Genomic DNA, 19,841 nt, shown 5'->3' with positions numbered 1-19,841 from the left:
GCCTGTGGACCTCTGTCGAAGGGAGCAAGGAGTGAGGAAAGCACAGTGTCTGACCCTTTCATGCACGGATTTGCAAGCAGCAAACACATTTTAAAAATAAAGTGACTGTCCCTCTTCTCATGTAACAACCACAAACTGCAAAACCTTGCCAAATCTCTGCTGTGTTAGAGATTGCTGTAACACAAAAAGATTGTAGTTATGGCCCAATATTCCCTGCTTCTTCAATATGTCCCCTCTCGTGACAGGGAGCTGGAGAAGGTATATAGCACAGAAAGGGTGAGATTAACCTCACATTAAAATGTACCTGCAACAAGACCCATTACATTGTGTTTCTCTAGTGATGTAGTAACAAGCTCTCTCTTGCAGCATGGTGAAAAGCTGGTGAGAAAACAAGGACTCCAGCATATGCAGTTATCAGACAGCAGCCGAGAGAATCTTCTTGTGGCAAGAGCCTTTGACTGCAACCAGTCTCAACACGATGGCACCACTGTAGTGAGTCTGATCCCTAAGCTGTAGCCCAGTTCACCTGTCGCAACACAGGCTCTGATGGGACTAAATGCAGGAGAATAAACAGGCTCTATTCTGCCTTGCAGCCTTCATAATGCCACAGCCATAGGGAGGCACTTCAGACACCTTGATGTCTTTTTGGGACCCTGAGCCACACATTGTGGCAGCTTTTGGCAAAATGGACCATCTGAACCCTTGGTCCTTTCTGGACACAGAAGTTGTCCTTGGGTGTGCTGCGTCCTGCTCGCTCTACATAACTCAGTGAGATGGTGGTGGTTCTGCTGGGCTACCTTTATGGCATGAGAGCAGCCCAACAACATACGGGTGGCTGAAGCAAGAGCCACAATCTTTAGACAGATACCGCACATGTGCTGACGTGGTCACCAAACGGTAGCCATCATAGCAACAATTTTGCAAGCAGAGCAAAACCCAAATCATGAAATAAGCAGTTTCATGAAGGAAACGGTAGTTACAGGAGAGAAAGGGGAAGCTTCTCAAAATACACCTCTGGACCAGCCTGCTTCGGGGATGGCTTTGCCTCTCCCCGCCTCTTTACAGTCCTTACAGGAAGGACTTGCACTAGAGAGCCTTCCTTTGGACAGCAGGGAAGTACAGATTCAATGGATTACCTATCTAGAGGGTAGTGGTGGGGTTTGCGGGCAGCACAATTGCTCAGTCTTCTCAACCCAGTGTGCTATGTATCTGCCTTGACTTGTCTGCCCCCATCCTACACTCTGAAAAACTGCTGGCAGAGTGTGAGAGGGCACCCCTTTGTCTCACAGCTTAAGTGATGGCAACCACCTTGGGATGGAAACGGTGCTCACTGTCTTTCTTGAGTCCTAGGGAGGAAGAGGTCTCACCCCGAAATGGCCAACCTTGTAATTTGTGCCAGCTAACACCACATGGAGCAATATTTCTGTGACTGCTTCTCAATGTATCCTATGCTGTCAGAGGAAGCCTTAGCTCTTCTAAGAGCCAACCATGGACAAGCAAATGCATCAGCAAAAGTAGAGATCCAGCGCACACATGAAAAGCAGCAAAGAGAAGGCAACAGCCTACTGTTGTGCGTAAAAGGTACCAAGCCCTGCCCTGGCACAGAGACTCACTGCCCGAGGAGATGGTGAAGTCAGTCACATGCCGTGACCCCAGAGAAAGGAGGAGTACAAGCAGAGCAAGAGGCTGGCTGCAAGGAGCAAAAGCATGGCTGGTCCCCCAGGAATGTGCTGAACCACAGAGCTGCATTTCACATTACTGTGTGTGACCAGTACCAATCAGCATCTCGATTCAGACCAAACTAAACCATAACATACACAACACAGGAGTCCCTAAGTTGTTCAGCTACATTAATAATACCAAAGGATTCATCTTTCACTTGGTTTGATCAAAGGAAGAGAGAGCACCAACCCATGGGTGGAGGAGATGGGGAACAGATGACCAAATATGCTTTCTTTGCTTTTTTTTTCGTCCAAATTAATAACCCTCTTCCCTTCCAAGTGAAAACAAATCAGGGGACAATGACACATTGAATTCTAGTAGAAGACAAGCATCCTGGAACAACAGGTATACCAACACTCCTACCTTCTTGAGAAAACGATCTGACTGTGGGGCTGCTTTGACCATCCTTTTCTTTATCAGAAGGAACTTTCTTCAGGACTGGTGGAAGCAGGGCAACTTTTGGGGAACTGGGGCCAGAGGGAGACTCTGGAGCATCCTCTGTGGAGCACCATGAAAAAAAGGGTGAGAGGTTTTATTTGCACTATCACTCACAGAAATGGCGCTGTTATGATGGGCCAAACTCAACACAATACACAAACAGGAAACAGGTGGAATCTGTGTCAGAAGAAGGAGGATTCAGGAATTTACATTATGTCAAGAGAACACATGATGGCTCTCAACTCAGGTGAAAGAATTTTAACCGCCAAAGCAAAGATCTCAATTTCAGCATTTTTAACGTGCACTGCTATTGTAGCACAAATAGAAATCTGATGGGACCAAATGAATTTCCTGCAAGACGTAAGTATGCAATTTGTAAAGAACAGCCGAAAAATATTTTGGATGGATTTTTGGAAATATTTGTTGTATTTATATTTTTATTGTCCTGAAACATAAGGAACTGATCAATTTAGATGTCCTGTTTCACAGTCATAAGGCATAAACGTGAAACAGTGAAACAAATTTCATAAATAGCCTACAGAACTCTGTACTTCCAGGAATAAATTGCCAGTACATAGCATGATAGCATCTGCAAAGACTTTCTAAATAGAAAAAATACTTTGTCCTCTAGACTGTGAAGAAAACTGGAATTTAAATTCAAATCCATAGTTTAAACCATCTGGATATCTTGTTTCTCTAAAAGGCTGGATACGCGTTATGTATGGGGAGTTGACTACCCTCTTTACAGTCCTTACAGGAAGGACTTGCACTAGAGAGCCTGCCTTTGGACAGCAGGGAAGTACAGATACAATGGATTACTTAAACTGCTTGTATGTTTGCTTCCCAAGGAGTAAACAATGACATATGTATGCAACAGAGGAACTAGGAAGATACATTAGAAGGAAAGATAGAAGGATAGAAGGAAAAAGGAACTCAGAGTATCACCTGTATTGCATATTTGTACAATAAGTTATTTCAGTTACACTCTGGAAAGTAACAGGAATTTATCTCACTGTTGAGGAGCCACTGCAAAGGAGTCAATCTTTTTACTTTCAGCACAGGAAAGTGATGACCTTCCAAATACAACTTGATCTAGACAGATACACCAATTCTTGGGCCTTCTCTGTGCTTTTGATGGGCCTGTGAGGCCAGTTGCTTTGGGAAGCTTGGTATCGACATATGGATGAGCACAGTGCTTGGCAAACACAGCTATGTATTTCTGAAGTAAAGCTGTTATGTGCTTCACTGAGGAACCACTTTCAGTCTTTGATAATTTGTGGACATCTGAGCTGTGCTCTTTCGCCCTCAGATTACCTAGCAAAAATCTGCTACCGTTAGTTTGGCCACACCACTGGAAACAACAGTGGGAGTAAGAGCGTAGCTAGCATTATCACTTGGCTTCTTCATCACATCACCTGGTCACACTTAGGCAGCAGGTTGCTACAAGTACTAGAATAGAAGCTAGACTGCAACAGAGATGGTGCTGCTTTTACTGCCACCCAAGGAGCTGGCCTATTATCAGTAAATATTAATTACTCTCTATGTTAAACCCACAGTATGCTCTCTCTGCAGGAAATAGGAGCTGCCAGAAATAGATAGCTCAGGTCTTTCTGATACCTAAGATTTTGAGATAACACTGTCTATTTTACAGATCAAGCATCACCAAATAAGCCATGCTTTCCTATTGTGTTCATCTTCATGAGCATCTTTCCTGACACCTCTCACTTTTATGACCACTTCTAAAACGGTCAATAAAATAAAATTAAAGCCATCTAAAATCTCAGGGTGATTCTGCATTTGAATAATATTCTACCCACTGGAGTGCACAGACTAAGTAATGCTCAGGTTACGCATCAAGTGCAGGAAGGAGGTTGCAATATCCCTCTGTCCCTCCATCCTCAACAGAAATGACATCTTTCTAAGGTCAACAGTGAGTACAGGAAAAGTCTAGGGGTCTGTGAGCTCTTACAGATGGCTGTAAGTTGTTATTTTCCATAGCTACCAGGGGAGTCAGTAACCAGCATTTAATTCCCCTCAGCTGCAGTGTCCGTACTTTGGGAAGAGGGGGTTGTGACATTGGCCTATTAAATAGCGGACAGACAAAGGTATGGGAGATCTGCTGAAATATTTCCTGCTATTGGAAACCTTGAGATAACATCTGGGAGAAGGTTAGGACAGAGCAGAAGTTAATAGCCATTCAACTAGCAGTCTTGCAGGGTTATAAAAGCACAGTTACAATTATTTCCAGTCAAAAGCAATAAGAAAAGAAACAAAGGCAAAACAAAGAAAAAGAGAATGAGACACAGTCGGTTTGTGCAAGTTGCTAAGAATAAGAGGCATTTGCTCAAGGGGCCAAGAGCAGCCTTCCAGAAAACCCCAAGGACTTTAGTATTTACAGCCAGGTGTTTAGAGAAAATAATTCTTTTTGTCGGTGCTACTGCAACAGGGCTTTGATACTGAAGTAGCTTTCCATGCTCTCCTCTTCCGTGAAAGCAGGCTAACTCAAAACAGCTTCTCCTCAGGCTTTACTATTGCGGATCACAGACTAAACCATTTTAGTAAGTTTATTTGAATTAAGGTAGAGGGAGGTGGAAAAGAAGGATGTAAGTCAAGAGCAAGTGCCTGAAGAACCCACACCTCTACATTTAGCTTCTGTTCAGGATGTGGCCATGGGTGTCCCCTCCATAGCCCACACAAACACCACTCAGAAGTGCCCAGCTGGGGATAACAAATGCCCAGAAGAGTTCCTCACCAGTACGAGAGGCAGAGCGTGGTTTCTGTGGCACCGTGGGTCGTCCTGCCAGGCTGGGCTTTGTTGACTGCAGTGGTGGTTTTGGACTGGTCGGTGTATTGGAAGAACTTCTTGCCTTTGCACCAGTTTCTGCCTTTGGTTCAGCTTTTGAGTTTTTTTCTGATGCTGTTGAAATGGAGTCACCTTTATTTAAGGCAAACCGACTCTCTGGAAAGGTCTGCTGGAGTTTAGGCACTAAAATAAATAGACACACAAAATAAAGTCTCCCGCAACACAGAAGGCTCTGTGCAGAGATATGCTTGTGTCAAAAATACCATCATTTGCTCACATATCACTGCTGAGTGAGTGTGTAAGAGGACCCCTAAAAACTTCCTTCAAAATTGTTGCAAGAAAAGCATCTAAGCCCACTAGTTCTTACATGTGCTAAGCTTCATAATTCAATTGCTTCAGCTGTGATGGCATCTCCCCCTTTTTAATACATCTGGGGCGATGGCTGTCTGGACCTTATTCGCCCTTCATATTTCTGGGAGCAGATGGTACAGCCTACCTGCTGAGAAAGTGGTGATGGATCAGTGGAAAAGGCAGCTTTCGGCTGTTTCGTGCCTCTACAGACAAAACACTGGGTATCCAAGAACAACAGAGAAATCCTGGCCCAGAAAATAAATCCCAAACGTGCGATCAGCAGGCTACGTCTTTTTTATTTGTTGCTTTTAGCAAGCTCTAGAGGAGATTTCGAAACTTAGCCGAGATCAAAGTACTCTTTATATAATATTTTGATTTATATAATGAAACTGTATGTGGATTATGGTTTCCACACATTAGCAAGTTTACCAACATATTATTTATCCCAAACAAAGACCAAGGTATTTACAGATAAAGCTACACTGACTTCCAAGCAATAAATCAGTCCTATCTAGCTGTGCAAGGTGGTAGAAAGCCTGCTGGACCCTAGAGTGCAAACAAGCAAAACACCTGCCCTACTTTCCTACTCTGCAGCTTTCAGAAGGTTGAAGGATTGTATGTGGCAGGTATAACGATAAACTTGGAACTTTTATGTTAGCTTGGGACTTTCAACAATTGCCACATCTTTATTCTCAGAAGAGAATTAAAGACTAACTGAAATGGAGACTGGTGGCCTAGGTACCTGGTATGTGCTGGTATGAGCCAAGTATGTGCTCACAGATGATGGCCTGACCTACCTACCTGATATTCCCATTCAGAAATCCTACTTGTTACGAAAGTGCTGAGCACAGAGTTTTAATGGCAGTGGGAGGGAGGGGAGTGTCGATATGGTTTATTGCAAGCCAATCTCCAATACGTTTTTCCAGCTTTCAGCCCAGCTGGAGTTAAACTCCGGCAAACCATAGAGAGAGTTGTGTGGCGCATATATATTTGTGTGAGTGCGTGACAGGGAGAGCTGGTGTCTGCATGCAATAGACCTTCATGCTGCAAGAGAAACAGCAGGACACCTTACCCACCTGTGCGTGTGTGCATACAAAAAAGCAGGCAATATTCAGACGTGAAGCAAGGAATAAAAGCCCCTTTATTCTCCTTCAGCATCACTGTCTATAGTTTTCCTGTAGCAACATCCAGCAATTTTCCATTAACTCTCTTTCTTGCCTTCCTAACCTCGGGCCTGCTAACATTATTAGAACCCAGTAAGTTAAAATAAATTAACGCAAAACAAACTGTAGTCGCATCAGCTAAGAACAGCCTCGGGGAGCTCTCAAGCAAGAGTGGTAAAGAAAGAACTGACAGCTGGAGGCCAAAAGGAACAGGTGTGCACAGTGCAGCGAGGTGGGGGTGAAACGTGTCACACACAGAGAAAAGGACCTGAGAAAAACTGGGGTCAGACACCCCCAACTACTCTAATGCCCCAAGCACAGACTATTCGTGCTCCTCTGATTTCAGCTTGACAATACTGAGAGACACATACAGTATGCAAGGTCCTCCTCAAAAGACAAGCAGGCTTTAATAGCGCTGCTTTTCAGCCTTCAGCATGCTCTGATATGCTGTCTTTGAAAACTAGCTTTAGAAAGGTACAAAAACTCAACATGGATTTCTGAAGCACTCAACCAAGATGGATTTAGATTTCAGCCTGGCTTTTCAGCCATGCTTCTGTATGTTGCAGCAACCCTACACGTTGTTCTTGTGGGATACCCAGAACCACTGTTGGGAAATCAGACCTGAATTACCCAGTTCAGGCCACTCCTTTGGTCCACAGAATGTAACATGCACAGATCATCAGATCTGAAATCCTTTTGAACACTTCACAAGCCAGTCCCAGAAGTGCGCATGTACGCCCAGAGACCAGACTTTCCTCTTGTGGTGGCTGCGTTGTAGGCACTGCCGCGTCAGGGCCCAGGACTAAAGCTTGACAAGGGCCCCTTGGCCAGTGCACAGCAGGGCCAGCTGCAGAGGGAATCAGCACTGTAAGCACTACAAGGCTGGACTCCACTTTATACATGCATGCAGGGTCCCAGGGCCTCCACAGCTTTGTAGACAGCCCTGGCTTTGGTCAAGCTGGCTAAGCCCTGGGAAGAGCCAGCTGCCATTGCCTAGGAGATGTCTATTTTAATAGGTCAAAGCAAGGACTACTCAAGCTGGTACCTGCACTGACTACTATAAACCTTGCAAATTGGTCACATTTAGGTGATCAGGTGTATTCAGGAGTTTCACTTCTCCCTGCGCCAACATTTTTGCTGGCTGCTGGGTTCAGTTTCAGCTTCGCTGGTCCCATTACAAGTCAGCATCCTTTTGAAGGCGCCCCAAGCACATGCGCCAAGTACTTTCCCTCCTGTGCAACACGAAGCACAAGAGTAAAGCACAAAAGTAAAAAGCTGAGCCATCAACTCAGCCCTAGAACTGACTTCCTGAGAAGTGCTGTCAAACATTGTACAAAAAGTGAGCCTGTTTCTAATCTTTTTCACTTTGCCTAAGCTCCTATTTTGCTTAAGCAATTGTAGGAACACAATCTGGAGAGGAAAGTAAGATTTTTGAGGGTCAGGCATTTTGCATTTTCTATAAAGAATTCATTCCAGGAAAACAAAAATGTACCTGTACCACTTCCATCCAGTCGTTCTGAGCTCATCGCTGTGTCAAAAGACTCTCTGGGAGTTGTGTCATTCCCAAGTTTCTGAAAGAGTGAGAAACACTCTCATATTAATAATACATCTGTAATTCATACAACTCAGTCATTCTGCTAGAAAAACCCCTCTTAATTTGGAAGCTATAAGGCAGAGAAAGCAGTGATAGTAATAAATGGTGGATTCTCTCTCCTTGTTTCTTTCAGGTCTTTGAGACCTAAGTAGGAAGAAAACTGCTGATTTGATAATAATACTGCCACACACACACAGCAAAGCTGCAATGACACCCTACCTCCTCAGCAACAGGTCTCTTAATGTACAGGAGTTGAAACTAAAGGTACTAGCTGGAAACAGTCTTTTCTTCAAAGATAGCTCTGTATTTAAAAACTCCTTGTTTAGGTTTAAAACAAAAAGTCCTTTTCTGAAGGTCTAGATTTTGTGTATAGGACTGCTGAATGGATCCTATGCTCTTCCACATACATGAATAACTTTTCATTTCAGATAAAATAACAGCTACAGAAGCAGCAGCGCCCACATATTTACCATATACCTTTTAAAACAGATAGACCTTACTTGTTGAAAGGTGTTTACAGCTACCCATCACAAGGGCTGCTGGATGCTCAGCACCCCTAAAGACAGGGGTCTTCTTGTTCATGTGCTGATATGTCTTGTTTATTTTGCTGATAAGGCTAAGTCTTCTGTTCTCAAGAATAGCTTTCCTGAAATGCTGGCCTCAAAAGAAAGGTGTGAAAATTTTTTCATATCATAGGTCTAGCCCAAGTGAGCTTGAAACCTGTGTATTCACCAGGAGAAATTTAGATACGCAGATGATGTGCTTGTAAAAGAACCAGCCTCCTTTTACTGTCCTACCTGCTACCAAAGCTTACGCAAAGGGATAAAAGGAAGGATACGAAAAGTGCATAGAAATTAGGGCAGGATATACTATGACAGAAAGCCTTATAAAGATAAGGCTAGGCAAAAAAAGTGAGACTTTTGCACGCAGCTTCAATCTTGACCTTGATTTGTTATTTCAAGACAGTTAGTATAGCAAATGACTGCAAGCACATGATTTATGCTGATGACCACTGCACTTCGTTATATACCCACATATAAGTCATGTGTCACGTTGACACGTTAAGGACACTGCTACTACCTGCTGCAACACCACCTCTGCATGACTTGTGCTGGGATCTGACTGCCCCATAGCATTTAGAAATTTCCACCGCATGCCATGCAGTGTACATCAAACATGATCACTGCCCTTTTGAGCTTACAATCTAAAAGAGTCCTCGGTATAGCACGTAGATAAAAATCAGACAAGAGGAAATGCAGGAAGGAAGAGAATGGTTACAAGTGGTAGAAGCACACACTAATTATAGAAAAATTGACAGATTTAGAGTGAAAACAGTATTTTAAATATAAACATAACGGAATGACCTCTAAATATCCATGCTAGCCACAGGTCTTTCCCCTGTGGTGGTCATTGAACACAGACATTTCAGAAGAAGCAGATTTTAGGGAACGATGAAGAATACAGTGGTGGTTGGCCCTACAGATTTACCGATACCTCCATTTTGCTCATGTAATCTCACAGCTCCTAAAACAAAGCCTCTCTTTAATACAACAAAGAAAAGGATGGCGACACTGAGTGCCTGCCATTCCTGTGTAAGACCTGGCAGGGTAATGCTACCTCCCAACCTCTCCACTAAGAACAGGTGTGCTCTTAACACTGCAGTGTTAAGTAGGACGCTATTAGAATCATCATTAAACTTCCTGTACTGTAAACCTACTCTTATACAGATATAACTGTCCACTCTAAAGGATTATATTTCTACAGATTTTAAGTATAAAATCATCTGTATGTTAAAAACCACGTGTAAGTCAAACAACGAAGTTTTCTGGTCAGAAGCACTCTAGAAATGCCATGACTTGTAGGGCCAGAATGGTAAGCTACAATGCCCAAACAGACAAAACAAAGTCCCCTCCAAAGCTACGAGGAACATAATGCTTTGTAGCACTGGGTGAAAACTCATATTTTTATTCCCATTTCTAGACTGTCACTGATATTTTAGCTAAATTCTCACCTCTCCACCTCCTAAAGCCATGTGTTTCTTTGTAAGACTGTCTTCACAGAATCACGGAATTGTCAGAGTTGGAAGGGACCTCTAGAGATCATCTAGTCCAACTCCCCTGCTAAAGCAGGGTTGCCTAGAGCACATTACTCAGGACTGCATCCAGGCGGGTCTTGAAAATCTCCAGAGAAGGGGACTCCACAACCTCCCTGGGCAGCCTGTTCCAGGGCTCTGTCACCCTCACTGTAAAGAAGTTTTTCGTCATATTTGAGTGGAACTTCCTATGTTCCAGCTTGTGCCTGTTGCCTCTCATCCTCTCACTGGGAACCACTGAAAAGAGTCTGGCTCCCTCCTCCCTCAAACCGCCCTTTAGATACTTATAAGCATTAACAAGGTCTCCCCTCAGCCTTCTCTTCTCCAGGCTAAAGAGTCCCAGCTCTCTCAGCCTTTTCTCATGAGGGAGATGCTCCAATCCCTTAATCATCTTTGTTGCCCTGTCTTGGCTATATATTTTTGAAGGGAATGATACTCTCCACTTAACTAGATTTTTCTCCCACACCTTGGAAAACACCAAACTTTGAGAACTGAATTTACCAACAATTTCTTCACGGAATGTACATTCTCATGTACTTTCACTGAAACACTCATTTTCCTATGTAAATACTGAAGACATATGCATAACACTAAGCTACAGTAAATGACTTTTAAGAGAGCTGTACAACAACATGAAAACTAATTTAATCATAACTCCTTCTTCCCTCCCTAGTTATGGGTCTACTGGGGAAATTTGACCATGTACAGAGACAAGTACAAAAGCCAGTGCTGGCATCTATTAGTATAGTACTTAAAAACGCAATTAGGATGTTATCATGTTTGGCTACCTACTGTACACACATTACAAACTGCTTATGGTCCTCAGACAATACTAAACACTTGCTGCAAAAATTTACCCTGAGAAGCTGTCAATCATGTCAGATAAATGCAGGTGAATTTATCATGCAGATAGATAATGATCAGGCTCTACTTTTAATAGGAATTCATGCAACGCTGGGAAATATTAGAGAGTTGGGTGCCATTGCGAGTGAATAAACAGGTTACAGATGATGTTTGCTCACAGGTCTTGCTCGAGGTATTTAAAAATTCAATCTGTAAACACTAGATGGAGCTAAAAGATCTTTTTATGTACGCCTAGAGGCAACACTAATCTGCAAATACTCCTCACTACCATTAATGCCAATTCACACGTCGTATTCTAAGCAAAAGAAAACAAAAAAGCATCTACCATCTTTCCATCTACTGTGCACCTGCTCATCACTTGTGTCTGTAACAAGACTGCGGTAGGGTATGAACGAAATAGTAAATTCCTTCTGGCTTTGTTTTCACGTAAAATAGCTCAGAATATAAGCAGCCATCTGTACCTTAAAGGAAAATACAATTTTCTATCATACTGGAATTCCGATAAATTTGAAGATGTTAGGGAAGTTGATGTCATACCCATCCTAAACAATGTAACAGCAGCGGGATGCTTTCTTCCGAAGCTCAACCATCAGGATACCATATGATTTTCACCTTCATGAATATCATGAATAAAAGTGCAAAAATAAATTGTTCAATATCGTGATCTAGGATGAAGTGTGTGAAAAATTCTTTTGAACAGAAGTTCGATTTTTTGTGGTCTGGGCAACATTAAGAATGAATAACTCAGAGCCCTGCTGCGTATATATTCCTGTTTCAATTCAGTTTTCTTGTCACTCAAAAAAAAAAAAAGAGGCCTACTGTTACATTCTGTAAATATAATTTTTTTACAAAATCTAACAAAAAATGACATTTTTTTTTTTAATTCCAAAACAAATAATTTCTTAACAGCCTCTCCTTTTTATATTCATACACCAACAGCTTAGAGAAAATACTGGAATACTGCATCCAGTTCTGGGCTCCCCAGTTCAAGAGAGACAGGGAACTACTGGAGAGAGTCCAACGTAGGGCAACTTAGATGATTAAGGGATTAGAGCACCTCCCTTATGAGGAAAGGCTCAAAGAGCTGGGGTTCTTTAGCCTGGAGAAGAGAAGGTTGAGGGGAGACCTTATCTATGTTTACAAGTACCTAAAGGGTGGGTTGAAGGATGATGGAGCTGGACTCTTTTCAGTGGTTTCCGGCGATAGGACGAGGGGCAATGGGCACAAGCTGGAACATAGGAAGTTCCACTCAAATATGACGAAAAACTTCTTTACGGTGAGGGTGACAGAGCACTGGAACAGGCTGCCCAGGGAGGTTATGGAGTCCCCTTCTCTGGAGATTTTCAAGACCCGCCTGGATGCAGTCCTGAGTAATGTGCTCTAGGCAATCCTGCTTTAGCAGGGGAGTTGGACTAGATGATCTCTAGAGGTCCCTTCCAACTCTGACAATTCCGTGACTCCGTGAAAACAGGAAACTAATGATAAAGCTCAAAGAAGAGAGGTAGCCTCTCCAATGAGAAAAAAAACAAAGGCTGGAAAAAATCCTGAAAAATGGCATCAACCTTTCTTTTTGATAGATTAAACTCAAATTTTCAATCCATGCTATGAAAGCTAATCAACGGAAGCAGACTTTTACTCTCTCCACTTAAAAGAAAAAAATTATGCATGCTAATATTCTGCCTCAGACACATCATTCCAGATCTGACTAACTCTAGATGACAAGTGTTAAGAACTTCAAGAGCACCAAGAACACACAGTTTATGCAGTTGTAAAAATTTGTACAAGCTGGAGTAACTCAGTATTTCTAAGTTATGGGCAGAGCATAGCACTTTTATTTAAAATCATATGGCATTTTACTTGAAAACTTGGTGTCTTAGCAATCAGTGAGACTATTCATGGGCACTACTCAGCACCAATGAGAAAGGTGGAAATTTCTCATTGCTTTAGAAAAATAATTTTTATGCTGAGGGTGCCTTTAATGAGTCATAGACTACTGTGTTAATTTGAATCTGCCTATTACAAGATCCCAGTGTCTGCAGGAATGGGGCAGCCCAGAAAGCCAACCATATCCTGGGCTGCATCAAAAGTAAGCGTGGCCAGCAGGTCATGTCCATGGAGGCGATTCTGCCCCTCTACTCCACTCTGGTGAGACCTCACCTGGAGTTCTGTGTCCAGTTCTGGAACCCTCAGTACAGGAACGACATGGACCTGTTGGAAGAGGAGGGCCATGAAGATGATCAGAGGGCTGGAGCACCTCTCCTGTAAGGACAGGCTGAGGGAGTGGGGGTTTTTCAGCCTGGAGAAGAGAAGGCTTTGGGAAGATCTTATTGAGGCCTTTCAGTACTTAAAGGAGGCCTACAGGAAAGATGGGGACAAACTTTTTAGCAGGGCCTGTTGCGATAGGACAAGGGTTAATGGCTTTAGACTAAAAGAGGGAAGATTTGGACTAGATAGAAGGAAGACATTCTTTACAATGAGGGTGGTGAAACACTGGCACAGGTTGCCCAGAGAGGTAGTAGATGCCCCATGCCTGGAAACATTCAAGGTCAGGTTGGATGGGGCTTTGAGCAACCTGATCCAGTTGAAGATGTCCCTGCTCATTGTGGGGAGGGTTGGACTATATGACCTTTAAAGGTCCCTTCCAAGCCAAACCATTCTATGATGATCCTATGATAATGGCAGGCACTGTAAGAATATGACGAAAGGTAAAAATGAACTTTGGGTGCCTTGCTCAGTCACAGCAAGACAATTCCGTGATGTGTTAAAGGAAGAAAAACAGAGCAAAGCTTGCAATGAGCTTTGTCATAAGGTAACACCTTCCAAATCCCAGGAGTAAACAGGGAATAATGGAGAGCATCTGAGTGCCCTGCATGATGAAGAGGAAGAGAGAAAGAGTGAAAAAAGGCTGTTCCTTTGGTAATTTTACATGTCAACTGCAGCTGGAAGGAAGCAGGGGCTGATAACAGGTAAATTCAACGGGAAACGGGCATTAGGCAAAATAGGTTGGCACATAATGCTTTGGAATAACACAAGAATATTCCACTCCATATGTTTGTGAAGTGAAGCAGGGTTCCGGCTCAGCATCAGCACTTTACAGAGGAGAAAATTACATACAGCGAAGGGAATCTGGACACGTAATTGGGAATAGAATAATTTTTTCAACATATGCTTATTTGAGTGCTAGCATTTGAGAAACAGAAATCAAAGGTGTGGTACAAAAGGGCATAAAAAAGTGCAAGAAGAAAAGTATAAGCTGAATAGCTGCAAACAATGTCTAGAAGCCAGATTTACTTCTCTGCATGGAACATATAATTTAAAATACAATACATTTCTCCACCTTTCTACATCACCTTCCAAAAGGGAAGAGTACAGGCAGCTACCACTGTCATTAACTCTGCTAAACACCTGAGGAACCAGTGCGTAGGGGGCATACAGTAAGAGTCTGTCCTAGCTTTACCTTTTGTAAAGCACTCTTCCATTACACATGAACAAATCATGCATCATATAGAGTGGAGACATCCAAACTGTGCTTACTAATCACCCCCAAATTACTCTGCAATATGTGCAAACAATTACGTGTCCTCTTCTGTGCTTGTGATCGCCTGGCATAAAGCACAAGAGCTGGTGCCTCCTCCACAAGAGGAGAGAAAGTGCAGGCTTAAGGGTCCATCGCCTGCTCCACCTGTGCAGCCTAGCTCTTGGCCAGATATTTGTGTTCAACCACCACAGCAGAGAGCAATCCTCTTGCAGGAACACTATAATCCCTGGTGGAAAGCAGGACTGACATCTCAAGACCCATCTACCAACCCATGTAGACCCAACCCACCTCGCCTGAAGACACCTAGCTCTTGCTCATTTTTTCAACAACCCAAAAGAAATCAAATTGCCTTCACCTTCTGAGCAGAGGCTGCTCTCTTCTCCTGCTTGGCTTTCATTTCTGCGAGAAGTCCACTGCCCATCACCTGCACGCCATACCTCCGGCCTCCTTGTGGGCTTCCTTTGCTGTCACCCCTCTCAGCTTTTGCAGCATCGTCTGGCTGCGCCTCCTCCAGCGAGTCTGGCGTCTTTAATTCCTCTGATCGCTCTGTACCCCCGTTCTGCTCTGCAGGCTTTACGTCCTTCTTGCTTGTGTCCGCAGCTTGACTTTTTGCAGCAACCTTGGGTGAGGAGGGCTCCTCTGCCACCACCACAGTCTGGGGACGTTCAGATTTGGAGCCTCTTGATTTGATTAAGTTAAGGAAGCCACTCTTCCTTGAGTCCCTTTTCTTCTTCTCATCACCTGCTTCACTGGGTTCACTGCTGTCTGAACTTTTAGTTGATGGTCTCCTAACAAAAGACAGACATTTTAAAATCTTCACTCCCCTCCTCCCTCCTCTCTTTTAAATAGTACCAAATGATTTCCTCCTGGCAAAAGCCAGTTTTTTGTATGATCCATATGTTCCCCTAGGCTCAGTCATTAGCTGGCGTCCCTAAATTACAAACTGGACAATTAACATTGATCATACTGTCATGAGGATTCCTGTGCTGGCCTTGTGCATGGTACAATGAAGCGAGGCAGCTGTTTCATCTGCACAGGGCACACCCAGCTGCTTCCAACACCAGTGAGGTGTTGCTTCAGTGGAGCTCTGCCCAAGCTGTCTATGCACATAAAATTTCACTCTGCTGTTTCCAGAGTGAGCTACCTCCGGTTTGCATCTGCCCATTAATAGAAGGAGAACAACTGATCCAGGCACATGATCTACACAGCTTTTGGGGGATCTGGTCTGTTAAAGGCCCTGCTTGAAATAGGAACTACTTGGCACAGTCACCTTCTCTCAGTAAGGAACACTGAGAGGTCAACTGTATAGTGCAGATGCTTATCCTCAAAATAAAATAAAAAAACCCCAAAACAACCCACCTGCCAGTAAAATTTTCTAAAGGCATCTTATGAGCAGAGTATTCACATTTGAGGGGAAAGTTGAGCACATAACATGTCTGCATATGAGCACCCCAACTGGAGAAAGAGCCACCATTGCAACAAATGGAGCAAAGATCCCTAGCCACAGGCATGGCCAGGGATGGGCACACAGGGGTAATGCAAGTTCATGGGGACATCTGAAATAACCAGCTGGCAGATGCCCAAGGGAAGCACAGGAGGATACAGTAATCTGTGAGCACCTTGAACTTAACCTGGCTAATCCATTTTTTCAAAGCTACCATAATTTTACCACTACACACAGTATATCACACGAGGCTTCACATGTCACTATAGATATTTATAACTCAGAGTGACTTTAAAACATTTGCTGTTCCTGCCACAGCTATCTACCAGCTAACGCACCATTTTCCTTAATGGATGTCACATACAGCACAGAAGGGGTCATTCCAAGTTGCCTGAAAATTGCCTGAGCTTTCTCATTTATTTATGTAAGTATTTTTGTGTGTGTGTGTGTCTGTGTGTGTATGTGCAGGAACATGCATGAAAGCAAGAACATCTAGATGCATGGTTCTGTAAATATATAACCAGCTACAAAGCAGTTGTATAACCTGTATAACCCTTATACAAAGCTGAAGGAGACATACCTTTCAGATGAATGTATTGCCTAAATCTGAAATAGTACAAATTGGTCAAACACATCTTTATCATATTTCTAAAACAACATAAATCTACTGTCATCTCTCAAAACACTGTGCCCAACAGTAGTCCTTACTAGACAGAGGCACCCATGTGCACCACCAGCACTGGAGAAGAGAGCCTCTGAGCTCCACTGAAGGGTAAAATGAAGTCAACTGAATTATAAATATACACACTAGTCAATAATCTCCTCCACATGGTATATTAAAGCAATTTGTATCAAAGTAGTAATTTTTAAGGGAGGGTAATTGAATTCGCAATGTCTTGACTACTTAGGTATGTTCTGCTTTTGACAGCAGCAGCCCTGGATATTGGAAACAGAAATCAAATACAACTTAGAAATGCTACTTGCCCAGATATCAGGATAATATTTTTTTTATTTAATTTTTTTAAAAAAAATATTAAATTTGAACTTACTTTGAATCCATTTTTGTCACTTTCTTAGTGAAAAATTCATCCACGCCTTCATCCACTCTCCCCATGAGGCCGTTCTGATCCCCTTCTGGAGGCACTCCAGCAGACACCTGACAGAAGAAAAGACTCTCTCTGGTATATAACAATCTAAGCATATTTGTTTCAATGATAATAATTAAGAGTTAAAACATTATAAAAATTGTGTGTGCCAACCAAACCTCAGTGCGGACAATAGAATCACCACTGGAATTCCCCCTTTAGTCAGGCCAGTTGGTGCATTACATCAAACGCAAAGTAACCCAAACCACCAGTGACAAATTGGATACTGCAATGCATGAGGCCAGGGATAAAATGCCCTGGGCTTGTGAGATTTGGGCACTTGTTCAGTTAGAAAAGAAAAAAAGCAGTTAAGGAAAAATTAAATCCTAATCAGGTGGTGACCTGAAGAGAAAGTGTTTTCAACAGCTAGTTGTTTCCCTGCTCAGAGAAAAACATATGTTCCAGATTTTGGATTTAGAAAAAGGGCTCCAGCAGTCTAACAGAGCCTTTTATAGTTCATTTGATCCAGTACTTCCAAAAGCAGAGACTCTGAATACAGTCAGGTGTTTCACTTTAGGAACCGAACACAGATTTTCTCCCAGTGTCTGAAAATGGAAAATCTGCTCCTTTTCTTTAGTTTCAATGCCCACGTTTTGAATGTGGGTGACTGGAGGCATCTAAACCAGGCTGACTTAGTAATACCTGCCAACCACAAAGGCCCTGCGAAGATTAGCTGGTGTCTCTGCAGCCTCCTGAGGATGAAACATGCCTTCTCCTGGGAGGATCTCTCATATGGTCTAGCCCCCATATGTGGCTTTGATGTGGAAAAGCTCTACTACCAGTAGAGAGACTTCCTTCAAGTTAAATGCCATATGGAAACCTTTTAGGTGACTACAAAGGACTCTCCAAGACCCAACCCACTTGTATTCTTGGTAGTACTACCGAGCAGGAATCACTCTGCCACAAAATAGCTGGGTTAGTAATTTGAAACAATTTAAATCAAGGAATCTCCTTGTTGCCACCATAACCCAGAGAAATCCCAGCTTCCCTTTTCAGCTGGAAAAGGGAACACAGTTTTTTCTATGCCTCTAAAAAGAAAAATAAATACCCTTAAAAGCCGCTAAGATCAAACCCAGCCTCATTATGCCAAGGCAATGGATCGCATAGGAACTAATGCTTTGACACATCCAAGAAACTCTTTACTTTCCAGTGCCTGAACCTTGTTAGAAGCCTAGTATTTACTTTGTTATGAAAGATAATAGTTAACATTTTATTGATACCTGCTGTAGCATCGTAACACTGATCTGAAAAGAGCCCACCTGCTAATAACAGTTTTGTTGCCAGTCAAACTGCACATTTTCTATAAAAAACAGTTTAATTCTAAGAAGCACATTGACTTCTCAGACATTTCTCTGCCACCTTCTCTGCCACCTTTGGGGTTTTCCATAAAGAACTTATTTAGCTGGAACATCTGACACTAGGCAGCAATGCATATACTGACTGCATACACTGGGTTGGTCACACCAGTGCTGGTTGTCTCAATGTAAGTATTTACCTTCTCAGTCAAAAACAGTTGACACTGACATTTCAACCGAAACATGTCAACCAAAGTGGCTCACACATTTCAACAGAAATGAGAACCCATTTAATATTGATACCGGAGTCCTCCAGGTAAGTAGGAACAAACATGTAAGTATCAAAGGCAAGTGCATCTCCTGAATTATGCAAGAATCCAGTAATCTACAGCAAATGAGAAGATCTACCTCAAAAAAGAAAACAGTTTGCATCCGAAAAAGCAGCAAGTTCCTAAAAATGTACTAAAGGCTAAGGGCCCAATAAGGTCCTCAAGGCACAGGTTTTTCTTATACGTTTTTACGGTAATGCCTTCTAGTGATCAACGTTAATGTAAAAGACTGAGCTCTGGTTTATTTCATGTTTTACACTCCTAATGCTCCTAAGTTTTCATTTGTCAATTTTATTTTTTTTTTTTTCAGCCTAAATTTAAAAGTGAGCCTTCAATGTTTCTCTATTAAGGAAAAACTGGCTTGGAAGCATAAATAAGATGAATCACAATCTCTTTCATATATTAGACATTCACCTCTTTGCTGTACTAAATCTTCACACATGACAGAAGAACTCATGAGGTTAAGATCTCACAAAAATCTAAACGATAAACAACTGTTTCCTTGTATTGTTTGAAAGCTATTTGGGGAGAGGATGGTGCTGAGGTTTTCTTCCCCCCCACCTCTGAACACACATTTCAGTAAAAACTCTGATATAATCTTTCTTCTGCCCTCCCACGCACTCCAAGTTACAAGTTTACATTTCTCCCATTTTTCCCCACATTTTTCCCTTTTTTTTTTTTTTTTTTATATTTTTGAGCTCACAAAGGACAAATCTGTTTTCCAGCAAAACTCGAGAAGTAAAGCAATGATCATCTGATACCCCTTAAATTACTAAATGGAAATAATGGGAACAGCAAACAACCCAACTGACCTGCTTTAAGTGGCAGAACAGGTCAAGATTTTGCCTCACATTTCAAGCGCTTTTCCTAACCACTGCTTTTTGTATTCTCAAAGCAGCAAAACCAGCAGCAAATCAATTCTGCGGACAACACCACAGGCCACTCATGACTCTGGCCTTCAAAATTTCGCTGTTTCATTTTTGGAAGCATCAAAACAAACATCTTAAGCCTTTCAAAAATTTGTTTAGACTTGTTATGATGTCAGAACTAGTATGGAATTAAA

The 19,841-nt window shown here is 42.5% G+C and overlaps 1 protein-coding gene across 1 annotated transcript in view; it reads right to left on the bottom strand.

Moving 5' to 3' along the window:
• Positions 1-19,841, bottom strand: part of CARMIL1 (capping protein regulator and myosin 1 linker 1) — a 194,891-nt gene that overhangs the window by 4,977 nt on the left and 170,073 nt on the right. Inside the window, 5 exon segments of the mRNA XM_074146280.1 lie at positions 2,086-2,220; positions 4,913-5,077; positions 14,782-14,791; positions 14,936-15,353; positions 17,059-17,165. Coding sequence (XP_074002381.1) covers positions 2,086-2,220; positions 4,913-5,077; positions 14,782-14,791; positions 14,936-15,353; positions 17,059-17,165 — 835 coding nt within the window.

The sequence above is a fragment of the Numenius arquata genome, chromosome 4 (genome assembly GCF_964106895.1).
Source record: "Numenius arquata chromosome 4, bNumArq3.hap1.1, whole genome shotgun sequence".
Taxonomy (NCBI): Eukaryota; Metazoa; Chordata; class Aves; order Charadriiformes; family Scolopacidae; genus Numenius; species Numenius arquata.
Note: the sequence above shows the minus strand (reverse complement) of the source record. Positions and strands in the feature narration are given on the sequence as shown.